This window comes from Galleria mellonella, unplaced genomic scaffold (assembly GCF_026898425.1).
Source record: "Galleria mellonella isolate WM207_F2 unplaced genomic scaffold, CSIRO_AGI_GalMel_v1 utg116, whole genome shotgun sequence".
NCBI classification, from domain to species: Eukaryota; Metazoa; Arthropoda; class Insecta; order Lepidoptera; family Pyralidae; genus Galleria; species Galleria mellonella.
This window is the reverse complement of record NW_026441978.1, coordinates 121,998-140,466: the sequence shown is the minus strand read 5'-3', so window position 1 is coordinate 140,466 and position 18,469 is coordinate 121,998. Positions and strand designations below refer to the sequence as shown.

Genomic DNA, 18,469 nt, shown 5'->3' with positions numbered 1-18,469 from the left:
CGCGTGGCTAGGTAGTTAATTATTGTTGCTTTATTGCCGACGGTATCGCTTGCCATGAACGTAGCTACTATAAAAAAATTGTAAACGAAACCTAACTACTTTTATTTAAAGGTTTTCTTGTAAATTTCTTGCATTTATTTGTGCAATATCAAATTGGTTTTAAAAGCGACCTTTTTTTTATTAAAAATCTATTTAGATGTTTTAATTTATTTATTTTATTTACTATAAATTCATTGTTAAAACGTTAAGACATGAAAGTGTACCAAACTTGCCGCGTCATTTGTGTGTTCCTGTCTCCACCGTTCCGTTTCCATGCTGTTTTATCCCTATCGTATTCAGCGAGTCCATTAAACAGCAATCAATCGAACGACGCGCACCAAACTGTGAAATAGCGATGTCTATACATAGAAATGTACCTAGATGCCTTGTATTTCCTGCGTGGCCCTGACCTACCTCTATACTTTCGTAATAATACCCAGTAGACAGGGGCCTGCTGCCTGTTCAGTGAAACTTGAGGCTTGTAGCGACAGTTGCTGCTCTCTGCAACTGGATACGTTACTCGTATTCGCTTTACCGTTTTAGATTAACATCTAAAATGGTAATTTAAATGTTTATAAATTAATTTGACAGATACATTTTGCACCAAAATGAAGTAACTTCTGTTGTGAATACACACGTCGATAAGTGACGGCATGTAAAATATTTTGATTTAGAACTCTCAATCGTTTGTCCGTTAGTATTGTATCTAGTCACATTTAGTATCTAACCTTGTGTATCTAGTCAAATAAAACGGCTGCTTAAATTGCCACAAAATATAGGATTTCCGCAAAAGTAAAGTCTATCGATTACAAAATCGTTATGAACTCAGTTCAGGATCGGCTACGCAATTGCGCATCATAGCTACAACATATTTCTAACGATTTGAATCCTCTTCAATCGATTAATTAATAATTTCAAGCAGTTTCCAATAGAGTTTAAAACTATTTAATTGGTATGATAAGTAACCTTGCATTTGGGAATCTTGCATACTTATACCCACTCGTACTAGGTAGATAGAGAGTTATATAGTTTATTTGCATAACTTACAGCACATAAATAACAACAGAACACATTTACAAAAAAAGCCAAATTGCATAAAAGAAGTAAAAATTTTGCCCTTCATGCGTGTGCCATAGCAACACAAAATGGTCACAACTCAGTTTATTGCTTTGCCCTTGAAAGAGCAAAACATTGATATTTTGTTGAGGCCATAAGTCAGTCGCGAAATTACTTAATAAAAATAAAAAAAGAAATGTAGATAAAATACATTGGGTGTGTACATCACTAATTTAATTTCCCACTATCTCAATACGACGTAATTCGAACCTGTGTCTCTCAGCAATCTGGGAGAGGTAAAAGTTTGGTTGTCAGATAGATGATGTCCTAAAACCTAAATTTCCTTTTTTAATCGTAATTCACGCAGGCGATCCCTCGGTTTACGGCGAATATTCTTGTCAAAGTACCAAAACAACAGGCACAGGCTAATACAAGGTTACGGTTCAGTATAGGTTTCTAGATTTGCCGCAATAGGGATCGCATGCGTGGAATTGGTACGGGCGCGGTGCTCACAGTGCCGCAAGGCTGGTATCGCGGTGCGATTGTGAGAGATCATTGACTCGAGTGTTTGGGGCGCGAGCGGCATTCGCGGGTCAAGGTCGCGGTCACCCCCTCCGCCGCCCCTCTTCCCGCCGCCTCGCCCTGCCGCCTGTGACATTCGACGTTTGAAAACAATGAAACAGTGCCTGTATTAGTAAAATTTAGATATTTAAGTCAACTCCAGACTAAAGTACTGTCGATTTTTTTAAATTTGAGGCAATACTTTAATAGAATTGTTTGACACGATATCCACCTTTTATCTTCACACCGCTTCTCTGGAGCAAGGATTCAGGTTTTAGAGGAGTTGTCATTCCACAATATGAGCGTTCACGGACACTCAGATTGTGGATGGAACTTCTTGTCGAGATTTTCACTAGAGACTACGTACAGCGTCGGGTTTTTCAAAAAGGACCTACGAGGTTTGTCCGGAAAGTACGTATAAAAGTTTTTTAAAAATTTTATTTTACAATTATTCAGGTAAATCAATTTTATCCCCTTCAAAGTACTCCCCCTGTGACATAATGCACTTGTGCCAACGCCGTTTCCACTGTGAGAAGGCTCCTTGAAAGTCCTCTGGTTGTAGGTTTCTCAGCTGCCCCGTCGTAGCTTTTTTTATCTCATTTATGTCCCCCAAATGCCGCCCCCGAAGTACCAATTTGGTTTTTGGGAACAAGAAGAAGTCACACGGGGCCAAATCCGGCGAATAGGGGGGGTGTTCGGTCACCGTAATGGAATTTTTACTCAAAAACTCACGGACAACAAGAGAGGTGTGGGCAGGGGCATTGTCGTGGTGAAGAATCCAACGCCCCTCTCGCGCCAATTCTGGACGAACTCGTGCCACACGAGCTTTGAGGCGTCTGAGCACATCGACGTAGAATTTTCCATCAACTGTCTGGCCTGGAGGAACGAATTCTTGATGGACAATCCCCGAACATCGAACTCTTTCTCGGCCCTCTCTGAATCTTTTTAGCCACTTGTGGACGGTTGGTTCCTTCACAGCATCATCCCCATAAACTGTTCTGAGATCGGCAAAAATTTCACGGCCATTCTTGCCGAGTTTCGAGAGAAACTTGATTACGACGCGCTGCTCTTCAACGGAAGCGGGCTCCATGCCGACGGGGTTTCGTTAAGAGGTAACTTCACAGATGGCGTGACAAGCCAGTTCGCACCGCACGGCGGTCCGACCAGAACTGAAGCATTGTTAGGGACATAAGGAAGGGGTCCTGCGCTTACCTGGCCTCCCCACTCCTCTTTCTCGCATTCCAGAACACTTTTATACGAACTTTCCGGACAGACCTCGTATATGCGCGTGTATACGGTGTAAACGTTTATAGATTATGAAGAAAATAATTAGAAATTTAAACTGGAGAGCATTTGAAATGTTCTTTTAAATCAACACCTATAGGAGGTGAAATAGATCGGGTGCACAGCCACAGGTAGAAGCTTATCTAATTTATGCACTCACTAATCAGTCATCCCCTGTTCTTAAAGGTTCCTAGCTACCCAGTGGCGAGAGTGTACGCGGGAGGATTACTACCCAGTGTTAGTAATGGGGGTTAGTAAGTAAGGAGAGGTTAGTTCTCATTGCTATCAATATGCTCTATCAGGTCGACCTCTACGCGGTTTCCCCTAGAAACTATCGTGACTAATTTATCACGATTGAATTCGTCACGATGCACTAACTGATCAATTTTTTTTTCATCCTCACCAATCATCCGTCACTGGTGTCCTGCAAGTGTATATCGATAGCGCAGGCAGGGTCACTGTTTCATTATCATCTATTAAAAAAAACCAGCGAGTGGCAGTAGATTAGCCATAGCCTACTAAACAAGGGTTCCGGGAACGTGACCGGAGAAATGGTACTGTTTATATTTAGTTTATTTATAGATTTCTAAATGCCAGAACTGTAAGTGAGAGCACTTGTATTATTTCCACAGGTTTTCATTCATTCTATATCGTCATAGTCGTTAAATGCTGACGGATCTATATATGTAATATTTGTCAGATCCGTCAGTATTCTACCACTATGACGATATGTAGCACAAACATTTTGCTGAGCTAATATTATACTATGTAATGAGGGTTGAGCGCTGTTGTCTGAGATACAGGTTTTATAACCTAGTTCAGATACAGATGTTTAAGCTGATCCAAATGTACAAATAAATCCGTGTCTACTTTTACTGTAATTTCCAATGTTGAATTTGTTACAATCGTGGTTATGCAATAAAGTTATTATTATTATTATATATTTTGCCATATCAAGCCGTTATCAAAAGCAGAAAGCCTTCATCAACACGATTCTGAGAATGTTAACGTATTACATAAGCAACCTTGTGTACTGACGTCCGCCTCCCATCAGTATATTGTACCATTGTTCCTACAACTATATGTAGGTACTTTTAATACAAATAAACGATACAAAATTCTCATTGTGAAATAAATATAAAATAGATTTATGTCATCATTATTATTATTTCCTCGGACTCTTACAAATGACACTTAGTTTATTTATAATTACATATTTGCTAGTTCATTAATTGTAAATTGTTATAAAAATTATACAATTTTATTAAAGATTCAAGATTTTTCAAGAATATGATAAAATATTAAAATTATATTTACGACTTGATTATTCTTAAATGTTAAATTCCCTATTAGTTTTCTAACACGACCTTTCTCCGTCGACTTGATTGGCGTTATCGCATGTAGTTTTCAATATGTTTGCCGCTGTATTTAGGTACATCATGTGCAGAAGCCGCAGTGGTGAGGTTTTGTAGCGGGATTGCCCCGACTAGTTTGCGGTGGCTATTTTAATTTTATATTGGTACTGTCATCCTGTGGGTTATCGCACATGACTAATTAAATCTAAATATAAAAATCCATAAATCGTCAATACATGATGCGACAAACATTGTATTTGAGGTCATCACCTCCATGGCGTAGCTGTAGCTACATTGCGTATTGAAGTTCCGTGTTCAATTCTTGGTTGAATTTACTTTTTATTATTTAAACTTTATTAGTCAACAAAATGTAGTACAAAAAGTAGACTTATTGCTATAGGCAACTTGTCCAGTCAACTTGTGTGATGAATCGCTTTACTTTTTTACGAACTATTCTAAATTTAGAATAGATTGTAAAAAGTAAAGCCACGAGTCTGTTCTGGGTTGTGCCTTCAAGTGTTTATTGTTTAACTCCTCATAATACAGAGTAACCTAGTGCGGGGTACAAGCGATTATGTGATTGTACGCTCACACACAAGACTACGCTTGCCTTAATGTACCTATTATTTGCTCAGATTTACATTAACATGAAGCTTCTGAGCTCTTCGATCATCATTACTAAAAAAACCTGGTCGAGCGAATATCATTTCACTGACTACTTCAAGACAAACCAAACTGTGCTTTATCAATTTTGTAATTAAGATTTTATTTGAATTAATAATAATTTTTATTTCAGACTTTTTGATCCATTAAATATTTATTAGTAACAATATTCTTAAAACTAATGTTAGTAAATTTACATACACAATACACATACACACATACAATATATTAAGCAGTATACAGATAATCACCACTGCACAATTCCATTGGAAATTGCGCAGCAGCGATAAACGTACACACAGTGCAGCCTGCTCGCCATCATACTCAGGATGCTGTTGGCGCTGGCACGTACTCTGCGCACCAGGGATGCACACCTTTTCCGCATCGTGGCATAAATACAATCTACACGATGCTCAGCGAACATCCCTGACGCGCTACAGAATGGCGGCAGCCCCATCAACACCCATTGCTATATTTCTCTCGTTATTCAAATCGGAACAGAGTATAATGCTTGCATAGCTGCTTGATTGTATGACTATTCTTAGTAGACAAAGATGAAATATCTAATGAATAGATGTGTCTATGAGTGGTTCTCAGGACCAGTATTTATAATCACATACCATTCAGTACCCTAACTAGTTGCCCATGTCGTCTTTGTTTTTAATGAGTGAAAGCGGAATGGTAACCTCGCCTGCGCTATCGATATACGCCGGCGAAGCACCAGTGATACATGATAGGTGAAGATGAAGACAGGTCCATAGGGGTTAGCCCATCGTGAAGAATTTAACAAGAATTGATCACGATGGTTTCCAAGGGGAACCGCGTGGTGGTCGACCTGATAGGGTATATTGCTAACAATGGGGCTGTTATTACCTATTACTAACAATCCCTTTTCCCCCTGTCGTGTTTGTTACCGTACCGTATATAAATATATATAACGCGGCCTCGTGTGGTGTGCGTACCAGGAGAAGGACGAGTACGGTAACGAGGTGGGCGTGTCGGCGAAGCGGGTGCCGGTGGCGTACCTGCTGGTGGACGTGCCGTGCGGCGTGGCGGGCGCGGGCTGCGTGCCCACGTTCTCGCCCGCCGCCACCTTCCCGCCCGCCAACCGCGCGCTGCACCACCACCTGCAGACGCTGCGCGCGCTGCACCAACACATATGCGCCGCCGACACCTTCCTCGAGGTACGCCTGTTGCTCATACCTCATCTCATGCTTTAATAATAGTACATTGTGTTTTTGATTGACCGATGTTATGGTCTTATATTTGAAAGTATCTACGCCAAAGTAGCTGCAAATATATATATATATATATATATATATATATATATATATATATATATATATATATATATATATATATATATATTTTTTTTTTTTTATACAACTTAGAATGGCAACCAAATTTTTTTTTTATGCAACTTAAAATGGCAAACAAGCTGACGGCCTACCTGATGGAAAGTGGTAACCGTCGCCTATAGACATGAGCAGTACCGTGGACATAACAGTGTATACTGTTTCGCTCATGATACCCCCCATGCGTTGCCATTCCTGAGGACTCAGGTATTATTCCTCCGTACCCAGTAAATTCACGCCATATCCCACCCTTCAAACCGAAAGACAGCCATGCAAACACAACTGCTTCACGGTTGAAACATGAGTGGGACAGAGGTACCCAAGCAATCGACTTTTGTACAAAGTCTCCCTCTAGAAATTAGATGTTAACATCAATAAAGCCATCGTATCGTGTCGCTAGTCTAGTGTCAGATGAAAGTTGTCAAGAGCGCAGTCGTCTTTCTTATTGAAGACTTAAGTTCCTAAACAAGCTATTATACTTATTCTTTTCGTTCATTAAAATGTTTGTAAGAATTTTCCATATAATCTTAAAATCTGCTGAGTCAGTAATTAGTAATATTCTTGTATGTTAACATTTTACTGATCTAGGTGTTATCTTGCGAAAGTTCATATCACTGGTTAGTAAATTAAAATTATTTCGTTCAATTCCGCTACCATTACTATGTGTGTGACTGCCAACACTCGAAGATTGTCCACAACTATTACTGCTAGAAGTTCCACATTCTTTCATTACAACTTTCAATCTTCAAGCCACGTTTGGGCGCTTAACGGTTAACACTAGGCTCCGAGCAAGGATTTAATAATTTGCCTGAAGATGCCTCGTTTAGAAGTGTAACAGAACGTGCGTCGCAAAACGTGCGCGAACAAAATTGCAGTCTAAGATTGACAGCTAATATGGAAGATTAGGGGGGAAAGGTATTGTTAGCAATGGAGTTCGACATTGCTAGCAATATGCCCTATTAGGTCGACCTCCACGTGGTTCCCCCTAGAAACCATCGTGAACAATTCTTGTTGAATTCGTCACGATGGGCTAACTGACCTGCTTCATCCTCACCTATCATCCCTCACTGGTACCCCACCGGTGTATACCGATAGCGCGGGTGGGGTTACCATTCCATTATCATCCATTAAAAAAAAAATATGGAAGATTGTGGAACTTCAGTGGTCAATCTTCTAGTGTTGGTAGTCACACACATACTAATGGTAATGGGAATTAAACAAAATAATTCAAATTAAATACCTAGTCATTTGTTTCTACTCAAACAACGACGTGTATTGACTCTACCCTTTTAGATAAGTGGTAAATGAATTGATCCATGGAATTGTCGATAGCGATTCAAATTATCTTTATTTGAATACATACTTAGTTAGACATTTAGTTAGAAGGTAGTCGCTGCATCATATTCAGATTTGCATTATATTTCGAGACATAGGAGTTGTGTTAGACAATAACTGTGGTGGGCGTGCAGGCGATGTCGGACCTGCACGTGCTGCTGTACCTGGCGACGAACGAGACGCTGCCGCTGAGCCTGGAAGCGCTGCAGCCGCTGCTGGAGGCGGTGGCGCGGCGCGACGCGGCGGCGGCGGACGCGTGGCGCCAGCAGCCGCACTTCGCCACGCTCGAGCAGCTGGCGCGCGCCGCCGCCGACGCCGACCACGACCACGACTCGCCGCCGCGCCGCGCCCGTCGCGCCGACAGGTACCAGGGGCGACGTCTCATAACTGATTTACTGGACCTGCTGCCGGAGTGGTTGGACAGGTGGCGCATGGCCGTCAATGTTGACAAAACGGTCGCGCTACTTGTCCGCCGCAGTCGTACAGCACCGCCGCCGCCCTTAAGGCTCCTTAATAAGGAAATCGCGTGGGAGAGCACCGTGCGATACCTAGGGGTCGACATCGACCGGTCGTTGAGAATGGTGCCGCAGGTGTCGCGTGCCATAGCGCAGGCTCGCGCGGCGCGCGCCTTTCTCCGACCGGTGCTAACTTCCAGGTTGCCGTTACGGACGCGGGTCTCTATCTATAAGACCTACGTCCGTTCACGGTTAACATATGCCGCACCCGCTTGGTATGCACTGTGCTCTCCGACGCTTAGGCGCCGGCTGCAGGCCCAGCAAAACATCGCTCTCCGCTTGTGCACGGGAGCGGGCAGATACGTCCGTAACGACGTTATCGCCCGCGGCTTAGGGGTCCCAACGGTGGAGGAGTTCGTTGTCGACATGGCGAGCAAAATGTTCGCCCGTGCCGACAACGGACACCATCAACACTTGAGGGGCCTCGCGCCGCTGCATGCGCGTCCACCGGACGGCCGTCCCACGCCTAGGGACCTCCTGTGCACAGGCGAATAGTGATCGTGATTGCCTCGTCTACCAGTATGACGACTTACCTACCCTTTTTCCCCATTTCCCTTCTTCTTTCTCATTCCCTCCTCTCGCCCGTTCCAAGTGTGTAATTATATCCCCCGCGTCCAAGCGGGGGGAGGGCCGACACACTTCTTGTGTCGACCCTTACTAACAACCTTTATTTCTTATTAACATCTATTATATATATCTGGGAACGGGCGAGAGGGGAGAATTACAACTTTATAATAAAATAAAAAAAAAAAAAAAAAAAAAAAAAAAAAAAAATACAATATACAAGAAAGAAGAAGAGGCCACAACAAAGAATAGACACAAGAAAAGACACCACGCCGGCATACACAGACCACCAGTGTATGCCGGCTCAAAACCCAGTGACCCGGAGGTAGTTGCCTCCGGAGATGCAGCCGGGGTAAAGGGGTTTACCCCGAGACCCCTACCTCACCCGCCTACACTATTAAGGCGGGCAAGAAGACCCGGATGATGATGATGATAACTGATTTAGATGACGTTACAAAACTACTAAACCCTTTGACCTTTGAAACCAGACTGCGCGAACAGGAAATGTAACTAGATATTTTTTTAGGATGCAAATGGAATGGTAATCCTAAAAAAATATACCTATGTGAAATGGTGCTTCACTGGTGAAGAGGACCAATGAAGGATGATAAGTGTGGATGAAACAGGTCACTTGGCCCATCGTGACTAATTCAACAATAAATCAATCACAATAGTTTCCAGGAAAAGCCGTGTGGAATTTGACCTGATAACCCTATCAGATGTTGCCAGCAGTGGGATTGTTAATTCCTATTACTACCAATCTCTTCTCTCCCATATACTTTATACATTTATGCTGCTCATTGAGTGGTCAACCAAACAGGGTATATTGTTAGCGATGGGGCCACATGTCCCTATTGCTACCAACGTATTCTCCCCCTGACACATTTGTTGTATGATTGCAGCGAGCCGAGCGCGGGCGGCGCGGGCGGTGGTGGCGGCGCGGAGGGCGCGGGCGGCGCGGGCGAGGTGTGGACGTGTCCGCTGTGCACGTTCCACAACGCGGCGCGACACGACGCCTGCGAAATGTGCGCCATGCCGCGGTACGTAGCACGCATCGCACGCATTGCACGCATCGCACGCACCACACACACCGCACGCACCACACACACCACGCATCGCACGTATCGCCACACCGCACGCACCACACATCGCACGCACCACACATCGCACGCACCACACAGCGCACACACCGTACATAGCACGCATCGTACACAGTACGCACCACACACAGCACACATCGCACGCACCACACACAACACGCATCGCACGTATCGCCACAGCGCACGCACCATACACAGCACGCATCGTACACAGTACGCACCACACACAGCACACATCGCACGCACCACACACAACACACATCGTACACAGTACGCAACACACACAGCACACATTGCACGCACCACACACAACACGCATCGCACGCACCACACAGCGGACGCACCATACACAACACGCATCGTACACAGTACGCACCACACACAGCACACATCGCACGCACCACACACAGCACACATCGCACGCACCACACACAACACGCATCGCACGTATCGCCACAGCGCACGCACCATACACAGCACGCATCGTATACAGTACGCACCACACACAGCACACATCACACGCACCACACACACCACGCTTCGCACGTATCGCCACACCGCACGCACCACACAGCGCACGCACCACACAGCACACATCGCACGCGCCACACACAACACGCATCGCACGCACCACACAGCGGACGCACTATACACAGCACGCATCGTACACAGTACGCACCACATACAGCACAAATCGCACGCACCACACACAACACGCATCGTACACAGTACGCCCCACATACAGCACACATCGCACGCACCACACACAACACGCATCGCACGTATCGCCACAGCGCACGCACCACACAGCACACATCGCACGCGCCACACACAACACGCATCGCACGCACCACACAGCGGACGCACTATACACAGCACGCATCGTACACAGTACGCACCACATACAGCACACATCGCACGCACCACACACAACACGCATCGTACACAGTACGCCCCACACACAGCACACATCGCACGCACCACATACAACACGCATCGCACGCACCACACACAACACGCAAGGTTCTTAATTCGGTTTTATTTTTTTATACCACAGGTGCCAAACAAGCATATAAGCCCACCTGATGATAAACGGTTACCGTAGCTTATGAACGCCTGCAATACCAGGGGTGTTACGTGCGCGTTGGAGACCTTGAAGATACCTCTTTACCTCCATTTTGAAGAACTCCATGCTGTAGTCTCTTGGGAAACGTTGGCAGAGAACTCATTCCATAACCTGAAGGTTCGTGGAATGAGCTTCTACCGAGGTTCTTTACGAGGATTTAGGTTGTAGGGTATGAGGGTGAACTCCCTGTCGATGGTGAGTCATACGATGGTAAAAATTGGCTGTGGGCATCATATTGAACAATTCCTCTGAACACAATCCGTTGTACAAGCGGTAGAACACGCAGAGGCAAAACCTCTTCTAAAACTTTATGGTTCGATACCGCTTGTAAGCCTGAGATCATCGACAATTCTCATAGCTCGTCGTTGCACTGAGTCGAAGCGTTCAAGCTGGTATCTCGGTGCTTCCGCCCATAAGTTACAGCAATACTCTATGTGAGACCGGATTTGCGATTTGTAGAGCATTAATCGTTGATCCGGCGTGAAGTAATGCTTCGCTCTGTAAAGCACACCGAGTTTTTTGGATGCCAGCTTTACCTTATCTGCGAGGTGACCACGGAACTGTACGTCACTAGTGATGTCAACGCCAAAGACCCCAATGTTTTTAGAGTTTTTAAGAGACGTGCCCTGGAATTGAGGAGCCACAGCAAGAGGTTTTTTTAGCGGTGAACGCGCAAGCTTGTGTCTTAGCGGGTTAAACTGGACTAAGTTTTGTCGACCCCAATCAGTACCCCATAAACTAAATTAAAAAATACATATAAATAAAGGATCGTAATTATTTCACCGCCCATTGCTACTTCAGCTTAATTTTTATTACCAAAACACCATTGCTACATTTCGACGAGAATAGGTAGCGAAAGCTACTGGATAATGATTTAATTACACTATACGAGTATATATGTAGTACTAATTTAGAGATACAACAATATTGAAGTCGAAGGGTTTTTTTTTACATAATCAATTTCCATCAGGTAGACCGTCAGCTTGTTTATAAGTAAGCTACCTATTTAGCCTACTGATGGAAACTGATCACTGTTTAATGAGTGAAAATTAAATAGTAACCCCGCCTGTAGGCGAGGATGGAAGTAGGTGGGTTGGCTCGTCCTAACAAATTTAATGAGCATTAACCACGATGGTTTGGAGAGAAAACCGTTTGGAGGTCGACTTGACACGGTGTATTGCTAGCAAATATGTTATTGGACCCATTTATTAATAATAATTTTCCCCCCAACTGATGACTGTTGCCTAAAAGCATGGATATGGCAGAATAAAGTGATGTCTGTGGTATCTGTTATTTTTTCCTTTTTCTTTCTCTTTTCTTGTGAATGTTTATCTGTATTTGTCGCTATTTGTGTGCTGAAGTGAAACAGATAAATTATTTATCTATCTTTGCCATACCCGAGGACTATGGTGTTATGCCACAATACTATGTTTACATTAATATGTACATTACAATACTTACATGTACGTGTACACTTCTCTGAGGATGATTTAGTAGGTCTTGTTTCTGACAAAAAGTAGTAACAAGAAACTTTCTATTCTTGTTTCTTTTTTTATTATTATATTATTGTTTTATGTATGTATAATTAGTAGTGTTACTCTAGTGACTAGTGAGTACGCTCACAGGCGAGAGCGATGCAATAGGCATTAGAGTCCCACGCGCTGTGATCAATTAGTGCAATTAGCACCGCATACCACGTGAGCGTAGGTCCCTACGCAGCACAGACACACACACACACACACACACACACACACGCACACGCACACGCACACGCACACGCACACGCACACGCACACGCACACGCACACGCACACGCACACGCACACGCACACGCACACGCACACGCACACGCACACGCACACGCACACGCACACGCACACGCACACGCACAGGCACAGGCACTGGCACAGGCACAGGCACAGGCACAGGCACAGGCACAGGCACAGGCACAGGCACAGGCACAGGCACAGGCACAGGCACAGGCACAGGCACATGTGGCGTAGCGATGTGCGCATGACCTCGTGCGGCTCATAATTGCATCGTAGCGCGATATACAGCCCATGTACTTGTAGCCTTGGACAAAAAGCCTATGGAATACTTTACCAGTTTCCATACGAAATGTTAAATGTCGGGCTAGTTTTAAAACAAATCTTAAGGATTTTTATTTGAGCAAGTCGTCATCTTCTTAATATGTTCATATGTCTGGTTAGCATACTTATTTCTTTAGACGTCTAAAAATTTTATAAGTGTTTTACGTATACATGTGAGCAGTATTTATATGAATGAATGAATGAATGAGTATACTTTATTTGCATTATACAATATAGGAATTATATATTTAAAATTATAAAAATTTTTCTTCGTGCCTCCCACCAAATAGTTTATAATTACTCCTCTCCATCCAAAGGTTGTCTGGATGAGGTCGCTCTTAGCGATAAGGCCGCCCATTGTTTTCTCATTGTGATTATTTCTTGTAATTGTTTATATCTATTGTAAGTTTACTATTGTAATCTTTTGGAGGAACCAGTAAAGAGTATTTATTTAAAAAGTACAGCGCCATCTAGTGTCATATTAAGCAGAAATTGCACCGTCGTTGCCAGGTACAAATTAAAAAAGAAACAGCACCAACACGGAATACAACTTATCGATTGCTAAAACTATCAAAATTCAATAGAATTAGTGTAAAATACATATAAACGGATTGAAAATTCCTTCTTTTTTTTTCTTGAACTTGAAACTGTAAATACGCTTTCCTATTTGGACGCGATTAGAGTTTTTTGTACAGACGCCCATGCTTGTTTTTATAACCCACCCTTGTATGTAGTTGGAGCTCTGTGTGAAGCAGCCGCACTGTACCTGTGTTTGCCATTGTTCCAGAAGCAACGCGATGTAAATACGGCACCGGGAGCTACCGAGTGGAGTGCACTTTTTATACGGGACGTTGTCGCAGCCGACCTTATAGTGAAACTAGGTTTACGTTATTTTTATATTGATAGGTGATACGAGTGTGGCTCGCCGCCGCCGCCGACGCCGCCGCCGCGACTGAAGGCCCGCTTGGGCCTGTCGCGCCGCCCCCTGCTTCGTCCACACAGTGCCGTTTTTACGGTAAACTTGCTCCCCCACAAGCCATGAAGTACGCAGACTGAATTTGTGGTTACTATTATTTTAAGAGAGTGTTTTATCACTAAATTTGAATATTTTACTCAAAGAAATGTTGATCGAAAAACGTTAATAAATTTAGATCCCCGTATAAACTTGACAGCTGAGCGCTCCGTCTTTGTATGAGAGGATCAAAATTTGTTGGCTCTTTTTCATGTTTCTTTGGGAAAGATATTCAGTTTTACGGATAGAACAATGCTAATGTTTTCGCCCTGTGTACTCCTATATTTATTAGAGAGGAATTTTGTACGTACTATAGGTACTAATACAGGTTATCTCCTCTCTATAGTTCTTCTGCGGACTTGTTCTGCTTGTGTGGAAAATAGAATATGGCATGTTGACGTACAGGGTATGGAGGTCTCATGGGGGCGGACAAAGGGAACAGAGTTCCGAAGGCCGCTAGCCTCTTTCAGATAATACATGGTCTACGTGATAGGTTAGCCTGGGCCGCCCCCCGATACCTACATCCTTTTACTTCAACTCGAGAAGTAGTCGTTGTATTATACGTGTCTAGGTAATAAAGAAATTGTACTGAACACGTTTAAAGAGAGAACTTACCGAGTAAAACGGTACTGTATGGACAAGTCAGGGAGCGGCCTTAGTCTGCGAGCGCGGTGCACGCGTTCCTTAGGTCAATCTTTTATAGAAATGAACTCGAGCAACAGAACATTGTTTTGCTTCGCACGGACGGACGGACGGACCGACGGGGGTATTGTTATTCATGTTCGACAAACTGGATTAAACATGTCATAACATATTGAAATCCAATTCTAAATAATAATTTCTTTAATTTTTTTTTTTTACTTCGGGACTTAAGTGTATGAAATATGTACCTATAGGTTAAAGGAGCGTTGACGCTGCCCAGGTGGCCTCAGTTTTATTTCGATTGCAGTTCACCTACATATTTCGAATATGAAGGGCACTAGTCTAACTGTAACCAAGTTTTCGCCAATTTTAACATCATTAACGTCATAATCTTTGTAAAACTGCGGCTATCGTATAATTATTGGTGCTAATTCTGCTGTATGAAGTACTTTGACACAGTTAAAACTAATCGCTCAGTCAATGCTCGTATGACTCGAATCCTCGGCGTAAATTTGAACTTATTTTCTTTGAAATAAATTTTAATAGAATGCCTAGCAGAACATATACATAACATTTTAAACGAAACGAGAGATGTTTCGTACACACCTTACTTTGAATATATTATAATTTACACTCACGTGTCTGTAAAATTTTGTTTTGCGACAAGCAGCTTTTTCCACCATTATATCAACGGATCAGTTTTATTGATAACAAATCGTGTAACGTACGTACCTGGGCCTCTAGACAAGTGGCAAGCGAATTCGTCGATGGAGTCAACATCGCTAGCGAGTCCGTGAGATAAAATGAGATAGCAACGCCGGAAGACTTATTCCAACTCACGGACTCGCTAGCGATGTCGATTCCATCAACGAATTCGCTTGCCACTTGTCTAGAGATCCTGGTCAAATTGAGACGAGTAGAGAACCCCTTTTGTTAGCCACAGGTACAGTTACTACAGTAACGAAGGGAGTCCCTTAGGACTTGATATTTTTAATGTCCAGATAAGGATGGCAATATGTTTTATTTGTGTCAGATTAGTTCATTTTTGCTACACATCAGAATCGACACCTACAAGCGAAATTTAAATTCTTTATTACTTATTTATTATCGAACACCACTTATATCTCATGTACATAAAATTAAATAAAAAAAATATTGAAAATTGTGTCTCATTTGTGACCCGATTCCATGACATTCCTATCATCACCATCATTCCAGATATTATCCGTCCACTGCTGAACATAAGCCTTCCCATAGATCGCCTCAAGGAACGATCCTGAGCTTCCTGCATCCACTGAATTCCTGCAATGCATTTGAAATCGTCACTCTGTCTAGTGGGGAGTGGGGCATCTTATACTGCGTTTGCCCGTAGAAGGTCGTCACTCAAACACCTTTATTCCCCATCGGTTGTCAGTACTTCTATTTATGTGACCTGCCCATTGGCGCTTCAGCTAGCTTATCCTTCGAGCTATGTCGGTTACGTTGGTTCTTTTGCGGATATCCTCGTTTCGGATTCTATCACGCAAAGAAACTCCGAGCATAGCCCTTTCCATAGTCCGCCGAGTAATTTGAAGCTATTGCATACAGGCAATCGTGTAGGACCATGTTTTTTTTATGGGTGAAAATGGTATGGTAACGGTAACTCCGCCTGCGCTAATGGGATACACTGGCGGAGCACCAGTGAAGGGTGATAGATGAGAATGAAAACAGGCCAGTTAGCCCATCATGATGAATTCATCTCCATTAACCTTGATAGTTTCCAGGGGGAACCGCGAGGATGTCGACCTGGTTGGGTATATTGTTAGCAATGGGATTCTCAGTCTCCATTACTAACAATCCCTTCCCCCCCCCCCCCGTAGGACCATGTTTTGTCTCCATAAGTCATCACGGGCAAAACGCAAGAGTTTCGTCATTAAACTTTCAGCTATTTTAGACGAAAAAGATATGGCGTTATATTCTGAACGCTGCCCAGCCGGAGTTGGATTCGTCGACTGACCTCTCGGTCGAAGTTGAACTTACCCATTCGGGCAACTTGTCTCAAGTATACATACGACAACATAGAGCGTAGTGTTCTCAATCGTAACCGGTATAGGTGTGACATAGACATTAGACATGATCTTAGTCTTGTCCATGTTCGTCTTGAGACCTACCTGTTGAGAAACACCATTGAGGTCATTGAGCATAGTGTTCAGATCCTCCAGGGTTTCCGCCATAATAAGTATGTCATCGACAAATCGAAGGTGAGTGATGTATTCGTCATTGATGTTTACACCATATCCTTTCAAGTCCAAGCGTCCAAGATTTTTGTACTTTGGTTCTATACTCGGATAGACATCGTAGCCTTACTGTATGTACACTTCGATATACCTATAGTCAATCTGGCACCGCTCGAGGGACTGTATTACCGCCCATGTCTCGACCGAATCAAAGGCTTTCTCATAGTTAACAAACGCCAGACATAGTGACAGTTCATACTCTTCGGAAAATCCTATCATTTGACAGTAATTATAATTTCTACATGACAACTCTTTTTATGATAGTTTTCACACTATTTTACCGCCACGATAACAAGAACAAAACGGTATAAAACTATGGAGATGCGGTTGATTTTTCTCTACCTTCAAAATATCGTCAAGGAAAATTAGTTTCCAACTATGCATTTTGCTTCACTATTTATATGGCGACGAGGCGCCCATAGTGAAATATAGCTAACCATAAACTTAGTAGTCCTAACAAACTGGCAATACAATCACAAAAACGAGACGAAAATGTGATTACCTACATTTGCTGCGTGAAATGTAAATGTGATCACAGATCAGTGCTGCACTATGCACATTCTATCGTTAGACGATTAATCTGACTCTGTATATGATAATAAATCGAAACTCGAGACTATATTCTATTTTATTTAACAATTAGTAATTTTAAAAGTTAATAAGTATTAATTTAACGTCAGTACGTAAATATATAATTTATGACACGTAGTCATAAATTATATATGTACGTACACGCATAATAGCTTAGTCTTCTGGAACGGCAACGTATGAAGGGTATCATGGACGACATAGTATACTCTCTTATGAATAGTATTATGTATATATCTACAGGTGATAGTTACAACATTCTAAAAGGTGGGCCGTCACATTATTTCAAAAAAATTTCAATGTAATGCCCCACACTTAAATCCAAAACACAATAATACGACAAATACAGAAGTATACGTTTTCGATTAATAAAAGACAAATCAAAATCGACTAATATATAGCAAAGATATTTTTTAATATACACACAAAATATAGTATATATAGTCATATATATAAATAGTCCAATTAATAAACATTCATGTCAACAAAAAAAAAATTTTGATCATTCTTTCGAAATACAAAAATATTTACTCTAAAATACTAACTTTACGTCCTTAATTTAATCGAAAATAATACACCATATTGAGGAAGACAAAAATTTACTTATTTTTAATATAAGTATTGATATAAAAATAAGATATAAATCTTGTATTTTAATTCATTATATAATTTTATTTTCTGCATCTGTGGTCATTAAAAATATTTTTAATTGTTTGATTTAATTTATATATAATAATAATAGCTGTATATGTAACGGCCGGTTGCCTTTGTTGATTCGATACAATCGATTAGTCATTGACACTTATTAGCAATCTCTAAGATTCCAGACAAATTATCTTTTTGAAGACTAGGCAGCATGGTCTCCGACCTTAGCCTGTTCCAAACGGAACAAACGTACTAAAAAAAAA

At 42.4% G+C, this 18,469-nt stretch overlaps 1 protein-coding gene across 2 annotated transcripts in view; it reads left to right on the top strand.

Annotated features, from left to right (window-relative positions):
* Positions 1 to 15,859, top strand: part of LOC113514041 (nuclear protein localization protein 4 homolog) — a 30,034-nt gene extending 14,175 nt beyond the window's left edge. Inside the window, exons 8-11 of one of the 2 annotated variants that reach the window (XM_052893640.1) lie at positions 5,924 to 6,142; positions 7,783 to 8,012; positions 9,630 to 9,767; positions 13,834 to 15,859. In XM_052893640.1, coding sequence (XP_052749600.1) covers positions 5,924 to 6,142; positions 7,783 to 8,012; positions 9,630 to 9,767; positions 13,834 to 13,846 — 600 coding nt within the window. In that variant the 3' untranslated portion in view covers positions 13,847 to 15,859. Of the gene's footprint in view, positions 1 to 5,923; positions 6,143 to 7,782; positions 8,013 to 9,629; positions 9,768 to 13,830 lie in introns of both variants that reach the window. The other variant, XM_052893638.1, reaches the window with a different exon arrangement.
* The last annotated feature ends 2,610 nt before the right edge of the window (positions 15,860 to 18,469 follow it).